At 45.4% G+C, this 18,566-nt stretch overlaps 1 protein-coding gene across 1 annotated transcript; it reads left to right on the top strand.

Annotated features, from left to right (window-relative positions):
- The first annotated feature begins 334 nt into the window (after positions 1-334).
- Positions 335-16,218, top strand: GORAB (golgin, RAB6 interacting). The gene is made up of 5 exons (XM_060232586.1): positions 335-468; positions 3,560-3,929; positions 8,718-8,819; positions 10,507-10,647; positions 12,974-16,218. The coding sequence occupies exons 1-5, from the start codon at positions 405-407 to the stop codon at positions 13,383-13,385; spliced, it is 1,089 nt and encodes a 362-aa protein (XP_060088569.1). The 5' UTR covers positions 335-404; the 3' UTR covers positions 13,386-16,218.
- The last annotated feature ends 2,348 nt before the right edge of the window (positions 16,219-18,566 follow it).

The following is an 18,566-nucleotide window of genomic DNA, read 5'->3' on the forward strand; positions in this document are numbered from 1 at the left end:
CGGTTCCCCTTTTTTGAGTGTATTGAAAAAAAAATGACCCATTGCAGCGAACGACGCCGGATAGATTTAAAATTATTGCATTATATTAATGATCTGTTCTTGTTATCCAAATATATTTGTTTCCGTCTTTGGATGTTGCGATTTCTCTATTCTTATAACCATCTTGTTCCTTTCCATGTTGCAACCCCATTAAATCTAGTAAATAAAGGAGTTTTTAAAAAGAGATTCTTTCTGCAAGGCAACTCCTCGCGCCCGGGCCAGAGCGAAGGCAGCTTCGCGTTTCCATGGTAACCCGCCGGGCCTTGCAAGCCGGGCCAGGCCCGAGCGAGCCTCGGCTTCGCGCAGCCTCAGGGGCGGAGTCGAGAGACGTGGCAGCGGAAAGCGGGGCCGGCCTAGCAGGAGCCATGGCCGGGGACTGGGCCGGCTTCTCGGAGCAGGAGCTTCGGAAGCTACAGGGAAAGCGCCCAGGTAATTCCGGCCGAGGGTGGCGTGTGTGCGGGTAGTCGGGAAAGCAATGCAACCTGCTAGGGCGCAATAGGACTTCATCCTCTGCCAGTTTTCCTTGGGAGTGAGGGCGCCGGGGCCGTTGGGAGGCCGAGGATTAACCTTGCTGAGAAGGAAGTTCTTCTATCCTTCTTCCCTCCAATGCAGTTTTGCGTTGAATACTAATTTTGGTGTTTCCCAAAGCGGCTTTTGGTCGCTGGGTCGGTTTCTGTTGTTTTGAAGACCGGGAAAGGCCTTCCGTGTTCCCCAGCGGGCATCCAGACGTACACTGGGATTTCCGTGTCTAAGACTCTGATTCAGAGCCTCCTTGTTCTTTTGAGCAGGCCAGAAGGCGGAGGGGAGACCTTGGGAAATGCTGAGCAGGCGTCCTTTTTATCCGTTCGCCTCCCAGGCTGTGATCAAACACACTAAATAATGCACTTTCAATCCACGTTCAAACTGGATTTTGCCAGTTCACACAGTAAAATCCGGTTGGAAAGTACATTGCATTATTTAGTGTGTGTGATCACAGCCCCAGGGATCTTTTCTGGCCCTCAGATCCGACTGCAAGGCGTGGTGGTGGGGCTCTCGTTTGCCCTGCTGAATAAAACCAAGCCCCCTTTGACCTTTCCAGACTCCACTCCCAAGGAAAGCAGCCCCCCAAGGTACCTTGGATCAGGCCTGCTCTGTCGGCCTAACCTACCTGGCAGGGGTGTTGTGAGTATATATCAACTGCAGGAGTGAAGAACTCGATGCCTCTCTGACCTCCTTGAAGCAATGATAGCGTTAAAATGTAACTTTATAAATAAGTATTCCCATCACCAAGTTGTTTGGGGGGAACATTCAAAAGATGGTGATCCTCCAAAAGGAAAAAAAAAAAAAAGGCCAAAGGGAAAAGGGTTGTATAGTTCCTTGTTCCCTTCCAGTGTGCCCTTCCAAATGCACCCCCCCACACACACACATAGTCTGAAAAGTAATCACAGAACGATGTGTGATATGTAGTTCTACCTTGGCTAGCCACACTAGGAACTGCTGTCTTGTCCTCCAGATCCTCAGAGTCCCAATGAACATTGCAATGGGCAAGCCCAAACCTGCTAAGGTCGTGTATATAAAGGGAATAGGGCTGTGGTTTAAGGGAGTGCTTCAGTAGTGTGCTTTTATAAAGGAAACAGAACTGTAGTGCGTGCTGCTGTTTATTTTATGTATTATCTTGCTGTTACTGCATAGTTTGAAATGCCATTTCTTGCATTGCTGGAATGCCATGCCTTACACTGGATTTTTGTGTGCATTGTTTTCTATTTTGTAACCCTGGGTTTATTGCATGGCTTACTGTATGACTTACGTTGTTTTGTATAGCATTGTTTCTTAAATTGTAATCCCCCTTGAACCTGCAAGAAATAAATAAATAAAATAAATAAATAAAAAAATGGGCATGAGAATGCAAAAGGATTGATTGATGTGAGAGGAGAGTAGACTATTTGTTAAATAGAATATTTCCTTAGTAGGGGTGGCCCAGGATAGCCTGTCTTGCCAGATCTTGGAAGCTAAGTAGGGTTGGCCCTGGTTAATATTTAGATGGGAGACCACAAAAAAATATCAAGGTTACTACACAGAGCTTGGCAATGGCAATCCTGCTGTGCACATCTCTTGACTTGAAAACCCCATGAAGGGTCACCATAATACAGCTGCAACATGACAGCACTCTGTACCATATATCTCAGGGCCCTGACTAGGATGGACCTCTGCTTCATAGGTTACTCCATTCCCCTCTTGAAGCTGTCTATGCTTGTAGCTGCCACTTCCTGTGGCAGTAAATTCCACATGTTAATCCGTTAACACACTCATTGATTTCATTGAGTGCCCATGAAGAAGAGATTGGATTTATACCCTGCCCTTCACTTGGTGCCTCAAACGGGCTTACAATCTTCTTTCCCTTCCTCTCCCCACAACAGACACCCTGCGAGGTAGGTGGGGCTGAGAGAGCACTTTCAAGAACTGCTCTCAAGAGAACAGCTCTGACAGAACTTGTGACTGACCCAAGGTCACACCAGCAGCTGCATGTGGAAGACGGGGGAATCAAATCCGGTTCTCCCAGATTAGAGCCTGCTCTCTTAACCACTACACCAAACTGAGTTCTTGTATTGTGAGAAAGGAAAAAAAATAATTCTTTCTCTGATCTCCCATGCTTAATTTTGTAAACCTCTATCATGTCGACCCTCCAATCATCATTTCTCCAAGGTAAAAGGTGGGAAATTCCTGGAAATGTGGAGCTTGAGGAGGATAGTCCAGTCTCATCAGATCTAAGTAGGTAAGCAGGGTCAGCCCTGGTTAGTACTTGGATGGAAGGCCAATAAGGAAATCCGGGGTTTTTATGCAGTGGCAGGCAGTGACACATTGATAGGGAACCAGGAAGGGCCTTCTGCCGGCTGCCACCACTCTAGTAAGAGTCTGTCTGGGAGTGCCCAGAGCACCCAGCCATCACTGTCTTCTTACTTAACAAAACACCTTCTATCCACGACCAGAGATGTGAGGACCCAGGCAGTACAGCAACAAGTTTATTATAAGTGCTCAAAACAAACAAATGGTTTTAATTATTTATGCAACAGTGAAAAGTAGGAAAAGTAAAGGCAATGCAAAGAAAGTAACAGCCCTGATGTGAATGACTAAAAGTTCCCTTCTTCTAATGCCAACAGTCTCAGCACCCCTTGGATGAAGGATCTCTTCAGCTACCAACCTCTCTCCAGCCCAGCCTTTTCAGAGAGAACACTTCCCTGTCTGTAGCTTGGCCTTTTTATCTTTTTGTCCCAGGTACCACTCCTCTGGGCAAGTATTCCCTCCAAAAGTGCTGTCCACCCAGTCAGAGAGACAGAAGGGATCCTGGGAAATGTAGGCCCTGCAGCCACTCTGACGCAGGCCTCCCTGGAGCCTGTAGGCCACACTAGGCTTAGGGTCATGGCAGGTGCATACCCATCTGTGTGCCTTTTTTCAACTCTCGGATTTTCCTTCCCAAACAATTGTGTTAAATTAATGTTTCACAGGTAATGTGGGTAATTTAAACTTTTTTGTATTTATGTAGAGCCGCCAGAACCTCCACCTGAGCAGCATCGTCGTCCACCTTCTGTAAACAAAAGTCGGCAACAGCAGCAGCGCAAGAAGGCTGTACAGCAGCTGCATGACAGACTAGAACTGCAAGACGGAGCACTCTTGGCACCTCCAGAGCAGCGACTTTCTGCACCCAAACTCACATCCTCTTCTCCCCGGACATCTGTGCCATCAGCCCACTGTCCTTCAATCAGAGAGCAGCACGATGCCAAAAATCAGGAGGTTCCACCTGGACTTGAAAAGCCTGGTCATTCTGGACTTGAGAAATCTTCCAACGGAGATGAAGAAATCCAGAATCACTCCGCAGAGACGAGCCGTGACCTAGCAAGAAAGAAAATGGAATTGTTAGTAAGTCTAATGAAACCTGCAAAAACGGTGCTGTTCCTTCCAAACGGTTTGGCAGCTTACATGGTAAACTGGCAAGGCTTGTACCAGATTGCACCAGTAGCTTTTAGGATGATGCCTGCTACCAGGACCTGCCCTGGACTTGCAGGGGCAACTCACCTTGACTGAGACAAGCCAGACACAAGTAGCAGTTGCAGCCGCCAGGCCAGGACATGCCCAGAACAAGCAGGGCAGATGGCAGACTCTGGTTTCAGTAATAAGAGTTTGACAGCCAGGTGGTGTCATAAGAACATAAGAGAAGCCATGTTGGATCAGGCCAGTGGCCCATCTGGTCCAACACTCTGTGTCACACAGTGGCCAAAAATTCCAAGTGCCATCAGGAGGTCCACCAGGACACTAGACACCCTCCCACTGTGCCCCCCCCCCCCGCAAGCACCAAGAATACAGAGCATTACTGCCCCGGACAGAGAGTTCCAATGATAAGCTGTGGCTAATAGCCAAGCCACTGATGCTTATCCAATCCCCTCCTGAAGCTGTCTATGCTTGTAGCTGCCACCACCTCCTGTGGCAGTGAATTCCATGTGCTAATCACCCGCTCAGCAATTTCATTGAATGTCCACGAGTTCTCGTATTGTGAGAAAGGGAGAAAAGTACTTTTTTCTCTACCTTCTCTATCCCATGCATAAGCTTGTAAACCTCTATCATGTCACCCCTCAGTCGATGTTTCTCCAAGCTAGAGGCCCAAGCGCTTTAACCTTTCTTCGTAGAGAAAGTGTTCCAACCCTTTAATCGTTCTAGTTGTGTCAGTCACATTATCAAGGCCTGCCTGCCAGAGGAAGCAACCTAGGAGGCAGCTGCAGCTGAGACAGGGCTTCCAGACACTTCTGGTTGGGTGAAAGGGGTAGAGAGGAGGAGCAAGCCAGGGTTGGGGTTTGGATAAGTGGCCTGTTTGAGGAGGATCTGCATTCAGGCCAAGGAGGATGAAATATCCCTGCTCGGGCAGAGTAGAAGAGGAGTAGAGGGTATGGAAAGGTGAAGGAACAAGTCAGAGGCCTTGTAGGTGTTCCACTTCAGGAAAGGTCGCAGCTAATCAAGAGCGGTGCAGCCTTGACCAGGGGAGGGTTGCTGATGTCAACAATTTTACTCAGTTCTTTTTCTCTCTTGGTGTGGCTTTGTGTGTAGGGCTAATTATGACCCGTTCACCAGGTATCTTAGGGGCACCTGCATTATATCCCTATGAACATCAAAACCGGCTTGAAGCTGATTCCATTTCCCTGACTGCAAGAGCATTTTCTGCTGTGTATAGGGATATAGTGCTACACGTGTTTAAAATTATATAGGCTGTGGTTGCCAAACACCCAGCCTGCACTGATTTATGGGCTATAGAATCTGAGTCTGTTGCAGAGGATTCTGGGATGTGTTCAAGGGTGCACACTCGGATCATGCCTGTTTGCTGACACATGTGAACAGAGAGCGCAGCCTGCAGCTGCACACTGTAAGATACGACTGGAAATAAGATCGGGTTAGCTGTTTTAACTGTCACCTTTACCGACATTCTCACTAAGGGATCTCTGATAAGCTTTGGAAGAACCTTGACTCACAGTTTTGAAGTGTGAACAGAGTTATCAAAGAGTTGAGCATCAGTTGTCTGTGCCACATGAGAACACAAAGGGGTGACCTGTTGGGTCAGGTCAGAGGTCCATCTAGTCCAGGATGCTGTTTCACATAGCAGCCAACCAGTTGTCCTGGAGGGCCAACCCGACAGGGCATAGAGGCCTTTTCCTGATGCTGCCTCCCAGTACTGGTATTCAGAGGTTTGCTGCCTCTAGAATCTAGATATTGACATTCCCTCTAGTTAACATGGGTGGACCTGTCCTGCATGAATTTGCTGTAACCCATTTAAAGCCATTCAGGGCTTTTTCCAAGCGGGAATGCAGTTCTGGCTGGCTTGGTGTCCAGGGGTGTGAGCTAATATGCAAATGAGTTCCTGCTGGGCTGTGAAACAGTGGGGACATCAGGGTGTGGCCTAATATGCAAATGAGTTCCTGCTGGGCCTTTTCTTTTAAGATGCCCTGAAGCCATCGATATATCACTATATACACTCCATCTGCTCTAGTGTTATGTAAAACATAGTAGTTTCACTACTGTTTAATTGTACTGGTGTATTGTAAATAAGGTGATCTAGTCTGATTTTCCATTGGCAACAAATATGATGCTTGCAAAACAGAGAACAGTTCTGTGACATTTAACTACAGAAATGTTTATGCATTTTGAGTTAAGAATTAAGGAACTTTTTACCTGAAACAATTACAGGTGTAATATCTACATTGTGCATAGGATTCATGTGTTAGTGAAATTCCTTTCTGAAGTTTAAAGGATGAAGCACACAAAAGCATTTACTAAAAGAAGTGCTACTAAATCTTTGAAGACTGAACCCGCTTGTTTCCTCTAAGGAAGTTCTTTGTGTATGTGGAGGCTTAAGATGCAACATCTCCGTGTGGATTTGCAAAGTGAAATCTTTTATTGCATGGAGGGCAGAATTAATCCAGGTTGTGGCTTATTTGTGTTAAACCAGGGCTTTTTTGTAGCAGAAACTCCTTAGCATATTCCACACCCCCTGATGTAGCCAATCCTCCAAGCTTACAGGGCTCTTTGTACAGGGCCTACTGTAAGTTCTTGGAGGGCTGGCTATATCCATGGGGTGTGGCCTAATATGCAAAGGTGTTCCTGCTACAAAAAAAGCCCTGCGTTAAACTGTCCTTGTTGAATATCTCCTGAGACTATTAGGCATTAGAGCCAGTTTGGTGTAGTGGTTAAGTGTGCGGACTCTTATCTGGAAGAACCAAGTTTGATTCGTCACTCCTCCACTTGCACCTGCTGGAATGGCCTTGGGTCAGCCATAGTTATCACAGGAGTTGTCCTTGAAAGCCCCACCCGCCTCATAGGGTGTCTGTTGTGGAGGGAGAAGATGTAGGAGATTGTAAGCCTCTCTGCGTCTCTGATTTAGAGAGAATGGCGGGGTATAAATCTTCAGTTGTCTTCTTAATTCTCTGTATAGTGGATGCCATTCTCATGGGGTAAATATGATGATTCCTTCTGTCCTCTTAGAAGCTGTAAGTAAGGCATCTTTCTTGCAGATACAAATCTCCATTCTAATATCTACAAGTTAGGATGCAGAACAGTTTGTCAGATTCCTCACCAGAATATCTGTTATTCAAAAATGTAATACTGATGAATGGCTTTGGAAGTGCAGCTGATGCCTGAGATGAGTCAAAGAGGGGCTGTGCCTTAGTAAAGGAGCCTCTGCTTTGCATGTGGAAGGTCCCACTTTCAGTCTCTGGCATATCCAGTTTAAAAGGACCGGGCAGTAGATGATGTGAAAGACTTCTATGTGAGACCCTGGAGAGCTGCTGCCAGTCTGAGTAAATGGTAGTATCCTTGATGGGCCAGTGGTCTGATTCATTATAAGGCAGATTCACATGTACACTGTCAAGTTCTCCCCCACTGTCGCTCCCTTCATCAGGGGAGAAGACCTCTAGGGTGGGAACTGGGTGAGCAGCTCTTTAGTGAATTCAGCCAGCTCCAGGAAGGTGGTTAGCACAGTCTCACCATGGACCCCTCTCCGAGGTCTCAGGAGAAGCTTCTGGACTGGGTTCTCTCTCTGTCCTGTCCTGTCCGTTCCCTTCCTTTCCCTGAGCTTATTTTTATCACCTCAGCTCTCTCCCTCCGGGTTTGATTCCCCACTCCTCCACTTGCAGCTGCTGGAATGGCCTTGGGCTAGCCATAGCTCTTGTAGGAGTTGTCCTTGAAAGGGCAGCTGCTGTGAGAGCTCTCTCAGCCCCACCCACCTCACAAGGGTGTCTGTTGTGGGGGAGGAAGATAAAGGAAATTGTAAGCAGCTCTGAGTCTCTGCTTCAGAGAGGACGGGGTATAAATCTGCGATTCTTCTCCTCCTCCTCCTCCTGGGTATTTCTCCCTCTTCTCGGGTATTCTCCCCTGATTCAATGAGAACCCTCTTCTCTTGAGGGTTTATTAGGGGCAGGTGTGTGACCCCCTTCATCTTGTCTGCACTGGAAGGATTCTGGTTGAGCTGGTTGGGACCAGTTATGACCGGTTTCTCCAAGAACCTTTCCCTCTTGTCTGACCCAATCTTCACCTCTTTCCCCTTCTCCAAGCAGCTCAATTGGTACCCTTTCCTCTATAGTGAAAGGATAGGAAGCGTGATTCCCTAATGGACACGAGCTTGCTCCAATGCTTGGCACTTCGCTGGTAGACCCCGGTCTTGAATGGCATCCTGAAGGCTGAGAAAGGGGGTTGAAGTCCAGAACCTGGGTTACAGGAGCTGGACATGCACGTCCATGTATGTTTGTGTACAGATGCCAGTTTGGTGTAGTGGTTAAGTGTGCGGACTCTTATCTGGGAGAACCGGGTTTGATTCCCCACTCCTCCACTTGCACCTGCTAGCATGGCCTTGGGTCAGCCATAGCTCTGGCAGAGGTTGTCCTTGAAAGGGCAGCTGCTGTGAGAGCCCTCTCCAGCCCCACCCACCTCACAGGGTGTCTGTTGTGGGGGAGGAAGGTAAAGGAGATTGTGAGCCGCTCTGAGACTCTTCGGAGTGGAGGGCGGGATATAAATCCAACATCTTCATCTTCTTCAGTCATTCAGGTGCTTCAGAAGCAATTGCAGGAGACGTTCCTGAGTGAGCAAATTCTTCTAAGGGTTAATCTGGATGCTGAGGAAGAATAAAGACAATGCCTTGTTTACCATTTTGTTTTGCCAACCTGTAGAAAAGAGAAGTCTCGTTGGGAGGTCCTTCAACAGGAGCAGAAGCTCATGGAAGAAAAGAACAAACGCAAGAAAGCTCTCCTAGCCAAAGCAATCGCAGAAAGGTATGGAGGCTCTTTTGTGATTTTTGAGCAAGCCAAAAGGCTATGATACGATTCCTTTATCTGTTGCTAGATTTGAGCAAGCTTTGGCTGTCTCATTTTCTCAGGACTATGATATAAACACATATTTCATGGGACTGTTAAGATGGAATCCATTAATTAACTTCTGGAAGACTCAAGCATTCAAAATCCTTATTTGGCATAGTGGTTAAGTGCATGGACTCTTATCTGGGAGAACCAGGTTCAATTCCCCACGCTTTCACATGGAACTGCTAGAGTGACCTTGGGTCAGTTATAACTCGCTCAGAGAGTGAGAGATCCAAACTAGGTGACAACCCCAGCAGCAGCTGAACCAGGCAAATTGGGCAAAGAGTGGCTCAGTTGCTGGCTGCGCATGCAGACTGGGAGGGCTGCAAGCAGGGGGGAAACAGGGGGGAGGGGAGCCGCCTTGGGCCCCCTAAAGGCATGGGGGCCCATAGGCCAGTGCCTACTTGGCCTATTTGTTAATCCGGTCTTGTTGGGAGACAGGGCGGAGCCTTTTAAAGTCTAGAGTTTGGTTCTTAAGCCTGAAATTCTGGCTACATCTCCATTATAGGGCAGAATCCCCTAGCTATGTGCTGGACATGCTTGCTGTCTGCTTCCTTTCCAACTAACCGATCATGCTTAATTTTGTGGAAAATGCAGTCTACCAGTAATAGTCATGAGTCACTGAGATAGAGACTTTGGTATGTTGAAAAACAAACTGTCTGCTCTTTAGGAAACAGGACATGCTCTCCGCTGGTGTTTGGTATCACACCTCATCATGGGGTTCTGGCATCCTATTTTTCACTTTTAACATCTCCTTGATTATGACAAGCTTTTGTGCTTGCAAGATTTAAGGCTCTCGCTACAGTGGTTCTTTTTGGAAGATTTGGAAATGTTCCCTATCATGAAAGATTTTGTCCTTGTAGGGTCAAAAAGCCTGAATCGGTATCCCATGTTTTGCTTTATTGTGATTTTAATGTCAAAACTGCGGGATATTTAATTAGCCCTCTTCTGCGCAGATTTCATGGCTATCCCAATGCGAGGCTTGTTTTATATCTTCTGTCAGATCAGAACTCTTATATTACTTATTTAGTAGCAAGGTGTTTTCTAATTACTGTGAGGATTTGGGGACAAAAGGTGAAATCCTCTGGTGGGGAATTTCCCCCCATCGTAACGCTGCAATTGTTTTTCTTCCTTTTGTTACGTTTATAACCTTTGTCAATAAAGTATTGAACGGAACTGTTCAGAAAGCAGTGGTGCTAATCATGGGGAGGGGGGCGGGCAGACGGGCATTTCGTCTTTGCATTTGCACCATGCAGACAACTTGGAGATTTCATGGAATTGGAGCCAGTGTTCTTGTACTTGCTCTCCCTACCCATTCTGTCATGAGTCAGTGTCCAGATGGATTGCCTGCACAAGGCTAATGGTCTTGTTAAAGACCTCAAGTGTGTGTCACCAAACATTTCACAGCTAAAGATCAGACATGTTTTTAAACTAAAACTTAGATTCTCTGATCTTTAAACTGTTCCTCTGTATTCACAATTGAAAAATAAATACAGCTTTAAAAGGTCAGTGAGCCTCTGAGCAGCTTTAAAAAGCCACAAATTCCCTCGACAGGATGGCTCATAAGAACATGTCTCAAAGAGGTTCCCTGTTTCTTCTCCAGGTCCAAACGAACGCAGGCTGAAACGGTGAAACTGAAGCGGATCCAGAAAGAGCTCCAGGCTCTGGACGACTTGGTGTCTGCTGACGTTGGGATTCTGAGAAACCGGATCGATCAGGCCAGCTTGGAGTACTCGTGTGCTAGGTAAGAACTGAGCAGAAAAGAGCAAACTCCAGAAATTGCCAGAGGAAACAGACACCAGCTTTGGGGTGGATGAGAGGCAGAGGCTGACCTTTAAGCATTATTTGTGGCAAGTCTTCTGTCTGCTTCTTTAAAAGTTTTGCCTGCTGTTCCCAGTTGCCATCTTGAAATGTTGTCTTGCTGGCATGTGTCTTCATCCCATTTGGGTTTATTCCCTGCCAAGACTGCTTGTCAGTGCAGCTCTGCATTCATCTGTCTGTATTCCTTATAGATAGTTATTCCTCGTTGAGGGAGGGTGGAGGCTCAGTAGGCAGAGCATCCGCTTTGCATGCAGAAGGTCCCAAGTTCAATCCTTGGCATCTCCAATTAAAAGGATCAGGTAGTGGGTGGTGTGAGAAACATCTTCCAGAGATCTTGGGGAGTCGCTGCTAGCTTGAGTAGATGGTACTGAACTTGATGGATCGATGGTCTGATTCATTGTAAGGCAGCTTCATTTATTCATAGCCTTTATCCTTTGGATGTGAATATGACACCACAAACCCAACTGCACACAGTTTAGGAAAAGAGAGGTGTTGTCAAGCATGCATCAACTGTGATTGTATCCAACCCAGAACTAGCAGCCATCTAGGGCACGAGTTATGACTTAATCTAAGTCACACAGAGAAGATTCTGTCGGGAGCCCACTCTGCTGGGAGAAGGGTTTTTGCGGTTCCAGACTGACTCATTCAAGTATCTGAACAAAGAAGCAAAGTTTGGCTGGCCTGAGGTGGAAGCACATAACTGCATGATTCATTGTAGTCTCTTTGTGGCTATTGCTGTTTGTAAATTTGGCTCGTTAGTTTTTGTGGTGTGATGGCCATCTGTGAGAGCTTTGCCCTGGTGCCTAAGTTGCATTGCAGTATAGATATGGAATATGCAGTAACAATATACAGTAACACAGTAAGTAGCGTTGCAGGACGATATGGAATCGACAGCCCTTGCAGGGCAGTCCTAAGCAGAATTATATGGTTTTAAGTCCATTTAAAGTCAGTGAACTGTAAAAGTTGTAACCCTGTTTATGGCTACACTGACAGTGTCTTTTCTGCAGTCTGTGAATTTAAGACTGGATTTGTTTTATTTATTCATTTCTGGCCTGCTCTGCCCAAAGGCATCAGGCTAATATAAGCAAGTAAAAACCAGGTACAAAATCAGCTCAATGAACATCATTGGGGAAATTATAACGGCCATAGGAAATACAATTTTATGAGGACAGGTTGAAGGAAGTAGGTATGTTTAGCCAAGAGAAGTGGGTGTGGGAGAAGTTAACAAGGGTTAGATGTCTAAATGCTTTTTTAAAAAAAATTAGAAAGATGAAGAGGCACAAACTGTATCCTATCCTGTCTACTAGGAGTAAGACAAGAAATAGGTTTTCTTTAGCAATGGGGAGGACTCTGACTCTAAAAGCACTTTGGAACTGCAGAGGTTGTATCCCTTTAGAGGCTTTCTGGGGAAAGCTGAACAAACCTCTTTGCAGAATGGTCTTCTGCAATAGAAGAAAAGCCCTCCCATCTCACGGCTGTGTGTCCAGCATCAAATGGCAGGCTTTGTGCCGTTCATGGCATGGGAGTTAGCATTTTGCCAAGCCAACAGGACTTGAAATTCTGACACTTCTGGCTAGGCAAAGAAAAGCATCAGGACAAACTCTAGATGAAGAGGGTGCGTGCAGGAGTTGGGTGCTTAGCTTTCTCTGTGTGTGAGCTTCCTGGAGCAAAGCTGTGCCTTTTATGTTACCGTGTGTGTGTGTGTGTGTGTGTGTAAACAAGTAACTGTGTTTGCAACCTGGAGTTTGTTGCCTGCTTTCAGTTCAGTGTGTGCGTTTTCTTTCTGTGCCTGTCACACTGCTCAGTACGCATGCTTTTCAAATTCAGTCAATAATTTATTACTGTCATGGACCAGCAGAATAAAACCTATGTTGGAAGTGTGTTTGTAAGAATATATATGTACACACGCAGATAGTCTTTCCTTAAGAGGTATAAAAAAGCAAATATGCACCACTAAATCAGCACTGCACCGCTATAGACTGGCAGCTGCTCAGAATCTGGCAACCCTATTTGAGGTTCCAGATTCGGGGTCTGCAAGAAGAAGGACATGTACCATTCCTCTGATCTTCCTGAGATTTGGATAGGGGATAGCCATATGTCTAATGTCTAAGATCATTACATAAAGGGCAGTGCATTGCAGATTGTGGTGAGTGCTCACTCCCTGATGCTTGAGCCCATGGGAGCTCTCCAGGATGCCTGACCCCAATTTCAAAGCCCACCGGGTCCTTTGTTTTCTTGTGTTGTTTCAGGAAGCGTTTTGATAAGGCAGAAGCAGAGTACGTTGTTGCAAAGCTGGACCTCCAAAAGAAAACCGAAGTCAAGGAGCAGCTCACGGAGCACTTGTGCACGATCATCCAGCAAAATGAGCTGCGCAAGGCGAGGAAACTGGAGGAGCTGATGCAGCAGCTAGAAGTGGTGCTGGATGAGGAGAACCTGGAACTCGAGATCGAAGTGGAGCAGATGCTGCTGCAGCAGGAGGGAGGCGCTCTCGGGCAAGCGGGCCAGTCGCGGAAGCCTGTTCCTGTTGCCCCAGAGGTGGCTGCCCCCCAGGGTCACAGCCAAGAACACGAGAGCAAAAGCCACCCAGCTGGGGGTTCAGAACAGTTCCTGGAACAGACTGCAGATTCTCATCCTGGGGGCAAGGGTCACGTAACGAGATAATTCTCTCTCGCATCCGATTAGAGAATCTGGAGTAGTTAGTTCTACAAGAATTATATTTTTGAAAAGATATAGCCCCAGATATTTCCAGGATATATCTTATTTCAAATGGGGCTAAGAGTAATTTTTGCAGAACTGATTAGTCCAGATTCTGTATTTGGATGCGAGAGCAAATTATTTTATTACGGCGCTTAACACGGGGGCACATGACGCAATAATTATCTGCAAAGATCCTTTTGAAGCCTCTGATGCTGCTTGACTGGTGAAGGCGACACTCATAGAACAAGAAGTTCAGACCTTCAGATTGGTTACAGGATAATGTTCATTTTACACTCAGACGACAACCTCCTCTGCGTCTGGAGAAGCCATGGCTCGCAAAGATACCTGAATGCTGGAACCCAGTAAACCAGATTCCGGTATGTGTCCTTCTCTGCTTTGCCTGTCAGGTTCTTCATTTTCAGTCTTCCAGCAAGTATGCAGTATCATCGTTGAATACCTCCTGGCCCCACCAGCCGAAAGTTAAAAAATGGGGCCATAAACGGCTCTCCAGACAAAGCAACTTTTATTTTTGTATGTATATTTATGATGCACACATTTGAATTGCAGATCTCAGGCATTCGCTCAATGAGACCTTTGTACCTGATGGCCGTCGGCCAACTCCTTCATGTTAGCATTGATTCCCATTTGCTGCGCGCTGCTTTTCTCAAGGGCTGGGGGAGAAATCTTCGGGTTTGGGATTTTTATGCCCAGAGCTGCCAGAAGCCCGTCAAAAGTGGGGAAAATGGTCTGTATAAAATCTCAAACTTCCAAATACCCTTCTTATTCCCCCCCACAGAAAAATTTTTTGGAACATCCCAGGATTTATGATTTACCCTTTGTGGGGGGGAGAGAGTTGTCCATGCCCAAATTCTGAGTTATTGGTTTAGAGGCTTCTGCTGCATTGCTGTTTTGTCTGCTTACGTCTGCCGTGAGGGCACTGCCATAGTCATTCATTCATTTGTGTCAGCACCTTTCTCCTCCCTGCTCATCTTCCCTGACTCACTGAGCCGAAAGGTTCATCTACACAAAGGGAAATAGAAAAGAAAACCCATGTTAGCTATAGTATCTGCTTTTAGGAAGAGAGTAGCACACGCTTCTTTTATTTATTTACTTTGTTTTATTTAAAATATTTGTTAGCCATCTTTCTCCCTTGTGGTGCTCAAGGCGACTTACAGGATGAATAATACACTATTTTAAAAATGCAATAAAAACAAGTTATAGAACCCATAAAAGTCACCAGATGAAAAACTTCAGTTAGGACTGTCAGCGATAAAAGCTAAGTCAATCAAAATGCAGTCCTAAATAAAACAGGCTTCAGCCACCTCCTGAAGATTGACACTGAGGGCGCCAGGTGCATCTCCTTGGGAAAGATATCCTGTAATCATGGGGCTGCCACGGAAAAGGCTTTATCTTGTGTACCTACCGAAAGAGCATCTTTAATTAAAGAGCAGCTAAAGGGACATATCTCTGCGATCCTGATTCCCAGGCAGGAATGAATGGGAGTAGATGGTCCTTCAGACACCCAGGTCCCAAGCCATTTAAAGGACAAAACCAACACTTTGATTTGAGATTGAGAGTGGATTGGTAGCCAGTGTACTTGCTGTAGTATTGGGGGCATATGCTCCAGAGAACTGGCCCCAACCAGTAGTCAAGCTGCAGCTTCTGAATGCTGTTTAAGGGTAGCCCCAAATAGATCACATTGCAGCAGTCCAGTCTAAATGTAACAAGGCATAGGTCACGGAGGCTAGATCTGATTGACCCAGGAACAGATGCAGTTGACACATCAGTCAGAGCTGGGCAAATACTGTGACCGATTTCCCATTTGCCTTGTGCCGGGGTCACGCTCCTCTTCTCAGCGGGACTTCTGTCCAATTTCACATCTGCCCCAGGGCTGCAACTAGCTTCGGCTTTTTCGTTTGGCAAACAGAAACTGGTTTTTAGAGGTTTCTGTTTGCCGCACAAAAAAGCCAAAGCTAATGGAAGCTCCGCTGAGAAGAGGAGAGTGAGAGCGGTGAAAGGTGAGTGGGAAATAGGTCTGTGAGCCACAACAGCCACCTGGTTTCGTAAGGTGACCACTGGGTCAGGCATCACTCCCAAACTGCAAACCTGACTTTTGAAGGGGGAGGATAACCTCACCTCCAAGATGGGAGATCTGGTCTGCCTTTCTAATAACTCAGTGAACCTTCATCTTGTCAGGATAAAGTTTCAGCTTGTTCACCCTCATCCAGCCCGTTACCGACTCCAAACACTGATTCAGAACATCAGTGGAAAAGAAAGGTACAGCTGGGTATCAGCTGCGTGTATGGCAGACGACAGACAGGCTGTCAAAACGTTTTATTGGCCAGTTTTCCACAAGAGTGTTGAAAAGACAGTTTTTAATTTATATATAAACATCCATATATATATATGAATAAGACTGCTCTCTACTCCTCTTTATTTTGTGTTATTGATACTGATGGCAAAGCCTGTTCAAAGTCATTCCTCCAGTGGACTACATTAAAATAACACAATTTTGAATTCGCTTTAACAACTGGGATCTATTAAATTACAGCATTAATTTAGATCAGTTGTACTCAATAAAACACATCTGTATTTAATGGGAAGTGCTGGCAGCAAATGGGACAGATAATTGAAGGAGCCCATTCTTACCTTTTTCTCTTTTTATTCTTTTAAATGGGCAAATAATGTTAAAAATCAAGCCAACACATAGCAATTGTATAGTTTGTTTATAGAACTGAAGATGGATTTGTGAAAGTTCTATGCAACTTCCTTCTATTAAATAATTTTTTTAATTTAAGATTTTATTAAAAGTTTAGTGAAAATTTGTTACATTTGTTCGATGCAGAAGTAAATGAAGAAAATCTATTGGAGAGCGGTTGGCAGGCTGAAATTCTCCACTTAATATAATTAGATTAAGCAGTTGCCTGGCCTGAAGATTATTTTTTTTTTAGTGAAAAAGAGCACAATGTGCCATATTGTAAGTTTTAAGTACTATCATTTTTTTAAAAAAATCAAGTAAAATTGACTTTTAGTGGATTGATCTCTAAGAGTTTTTTCAGTATAAAGAAGACCAGCAAGAAGAGAGTAAAATTTATTATGATGAATAATAAGTTACAAGATTAAAAAAAGTAAAGGTAGTCCCCTGTGCTCTGGGGTGACATTGCTTTCACAATGTTTTTATGGCAGACTTTTTACAGGGTGGTTTGCCATTGCCTTCCCCAGTCATCTACACTTTCCCCCCAGCAAGCTGGGTACTCATTTTACCAACCTCGGAAGGATGGAAGGCTGAGTCAACCTGGAGCCGGCTACCTGAACCAGCTTCTGCTGGGATAGAACTCAGGTCGTGAGCAGAGAGCTCAGACTGCAGTACTGCAGCTTTATGCGCCATGGGGCTCTTTTAAGATACAAGATTGGTGTATTATAATTAGCATGTATTACCCTGACATGGAGGGCCCAAGCTAGCCTGATTTCAATAGATCTTGGGAATTTCAATAGATCATGGTCAGCCCTAGCTAGTATTTGGATGGGAGACCTCTAGGGAATATCAGGGTCATGGAGGCAGGCAATGGCCAACCACCTCTGAATATCTCTTGCCTTGAAAACCCTACTGGGTTGCCAGAAGTCAGGTGTGACTTGATGACACTTTCTACCACCACCAGCATGTGACACTTCTCTGATGGGAAACACAGGTGTCCCCTAAAGAGGTTGCTGTGAATGCTCCAGATTTCCTGCAAAAGTGAATATTTCCACATAGCAGAGGAATGCTATTTACATCTAGGTTGTATTTGTTATAGGAACATTTGGAAGAGACCGCCATGGCTTTGTATTAGGTGGACATTTGGTTCCATTTGGAGAGCAAACTATGGCTGGATCCAGTCACTGTGTCTCACCTTATTCCCCCTCGTCCCTGTAGTCCTTGTTCTAGGTGGCTTTTGTACATGCAAGTCCCATGAACCCAAGTGCAGCCTTTTGTGCGTGTGTGGTCAAGGGGGGGGGGGGCACTTGTTCTTGAGGGCAGAAAACCTATTTGGATCCAGCCCAATTAGATTTCCTGTTTTTTAGAGAGATCGTTCTACCCTTAGCAGCCTAGCACACAAATTAAGGAAAAACTGTTTTGGCTCTTTTGGATCAGAATAACTGCAATAGTTTTAAAAAACACTAGAGAATGTGCTGACTACATTCCATAGAAACATTTTTTTTTCTTTCCTGTGACTCAGTGTTAACAGTTTTATGTATATATGCAATGCAATTTCCCCTTACAGCTTACCTTACACACTAAGGTAAATGGCATGTATACGTAACAACAGACACTGGTTCACAGGTGTTCAGATGAGCTCAAACTATCATTCAAAAGAGTTACGTGATCTGGCATCACCCCTTATACTGGGAAACAGTATGAACTTCTGCCAGCTGAACTTCTGTGCCAGGGTGGTGTCTTTTTGGGGAGGGGGGGAGGAGGGTGTCAGTGGCAACTCAAAAGTGTATCCTGCCTACTTTGATAAGACGGCCAAATGCTTATGCAGTTGGTTTGTACTCCAAGTAGTTATTTAAACAAAAGAAGAAGAGGCCATGTCCTCAAACGCATTCCAGGCTGGGCGATCAAACGACTACAGCGCAGGATATGTGATGATGTGGGGAGCCGTCTGCACGTTCTTATCGGAGAGCATTATAAATATCTCCTGCCGGCATACAACTTAGGTACTGTTCTTACAGAGATAGCAAACCTGTAAGCTGGTTTAACTCGCTTCAGACCAGCGGAGAGAATGCACTTCCGTAAAGAAGAAAATCCTGAATGTAGGATTTTTGTTTATCAGATCTTTTTAGTTGTCATGTATCTGCAAGATCTCTTGCTAACGTACCACACCATAAAATAAGTTAAAGACCAACAAAGACCAAGTATACAATATTAAGATACAGGACTCAGCACCATACCGCAGTCAAACCAAGCCGGAGCACGCTATGACATCTATGACGCTTATGATATCTATTTCTTAATCTATAAAACGTGCTGTACCATTCATGCTGTACATTTTGATTGTCCGTTGATTGTTTTATGGTTTTATTGTTGGGCTTTTTTACTGTTTTATTGTGCTTGTGATCTGCCCTGAGCCCATTATGGGGAAGGGTGGACTATAAATCTACTAA

Source organism: Heteronotia binoei, chromosome 2, assembly GCF_032191835.1.
Source record: "Heteronotia binoei isolate CCM8104 ecotype False Entrance Well chromosome 2, APGP_CSIRO_Hbin_v1, whole genome shotgun sequence".
Lineage (NCBI taxonomy): Eukaryota > Metazoa > Chordata > Lepidosauria > Squamata > Gekkonidae > Heteronotia > Heteronotia binoei.

Coding starts and splice junctions, on each gene's coding strand:
- GORAB (XM_060232586.1), top strand. CDS start 405: ATGGCCGGGGACTGGGCCGGCTTCTCGGAGCAGGAGCTTCGGAAGCTA. Junction 8,820..10,506: donor GCCAAAGCAATCGCAGAAAG/GTATGGAGGCTC, acceptor TTTCTTCTCCAG/GTCCAAACGAACGCAGGCTG. Junction 10,648..12,973: donor TTGGAGTACTCGTGTGCTAG/GTAAGAACTGAG, acceptor GTGTTGTTTCAG/GAAGCGTTTTGATAAGGCAG.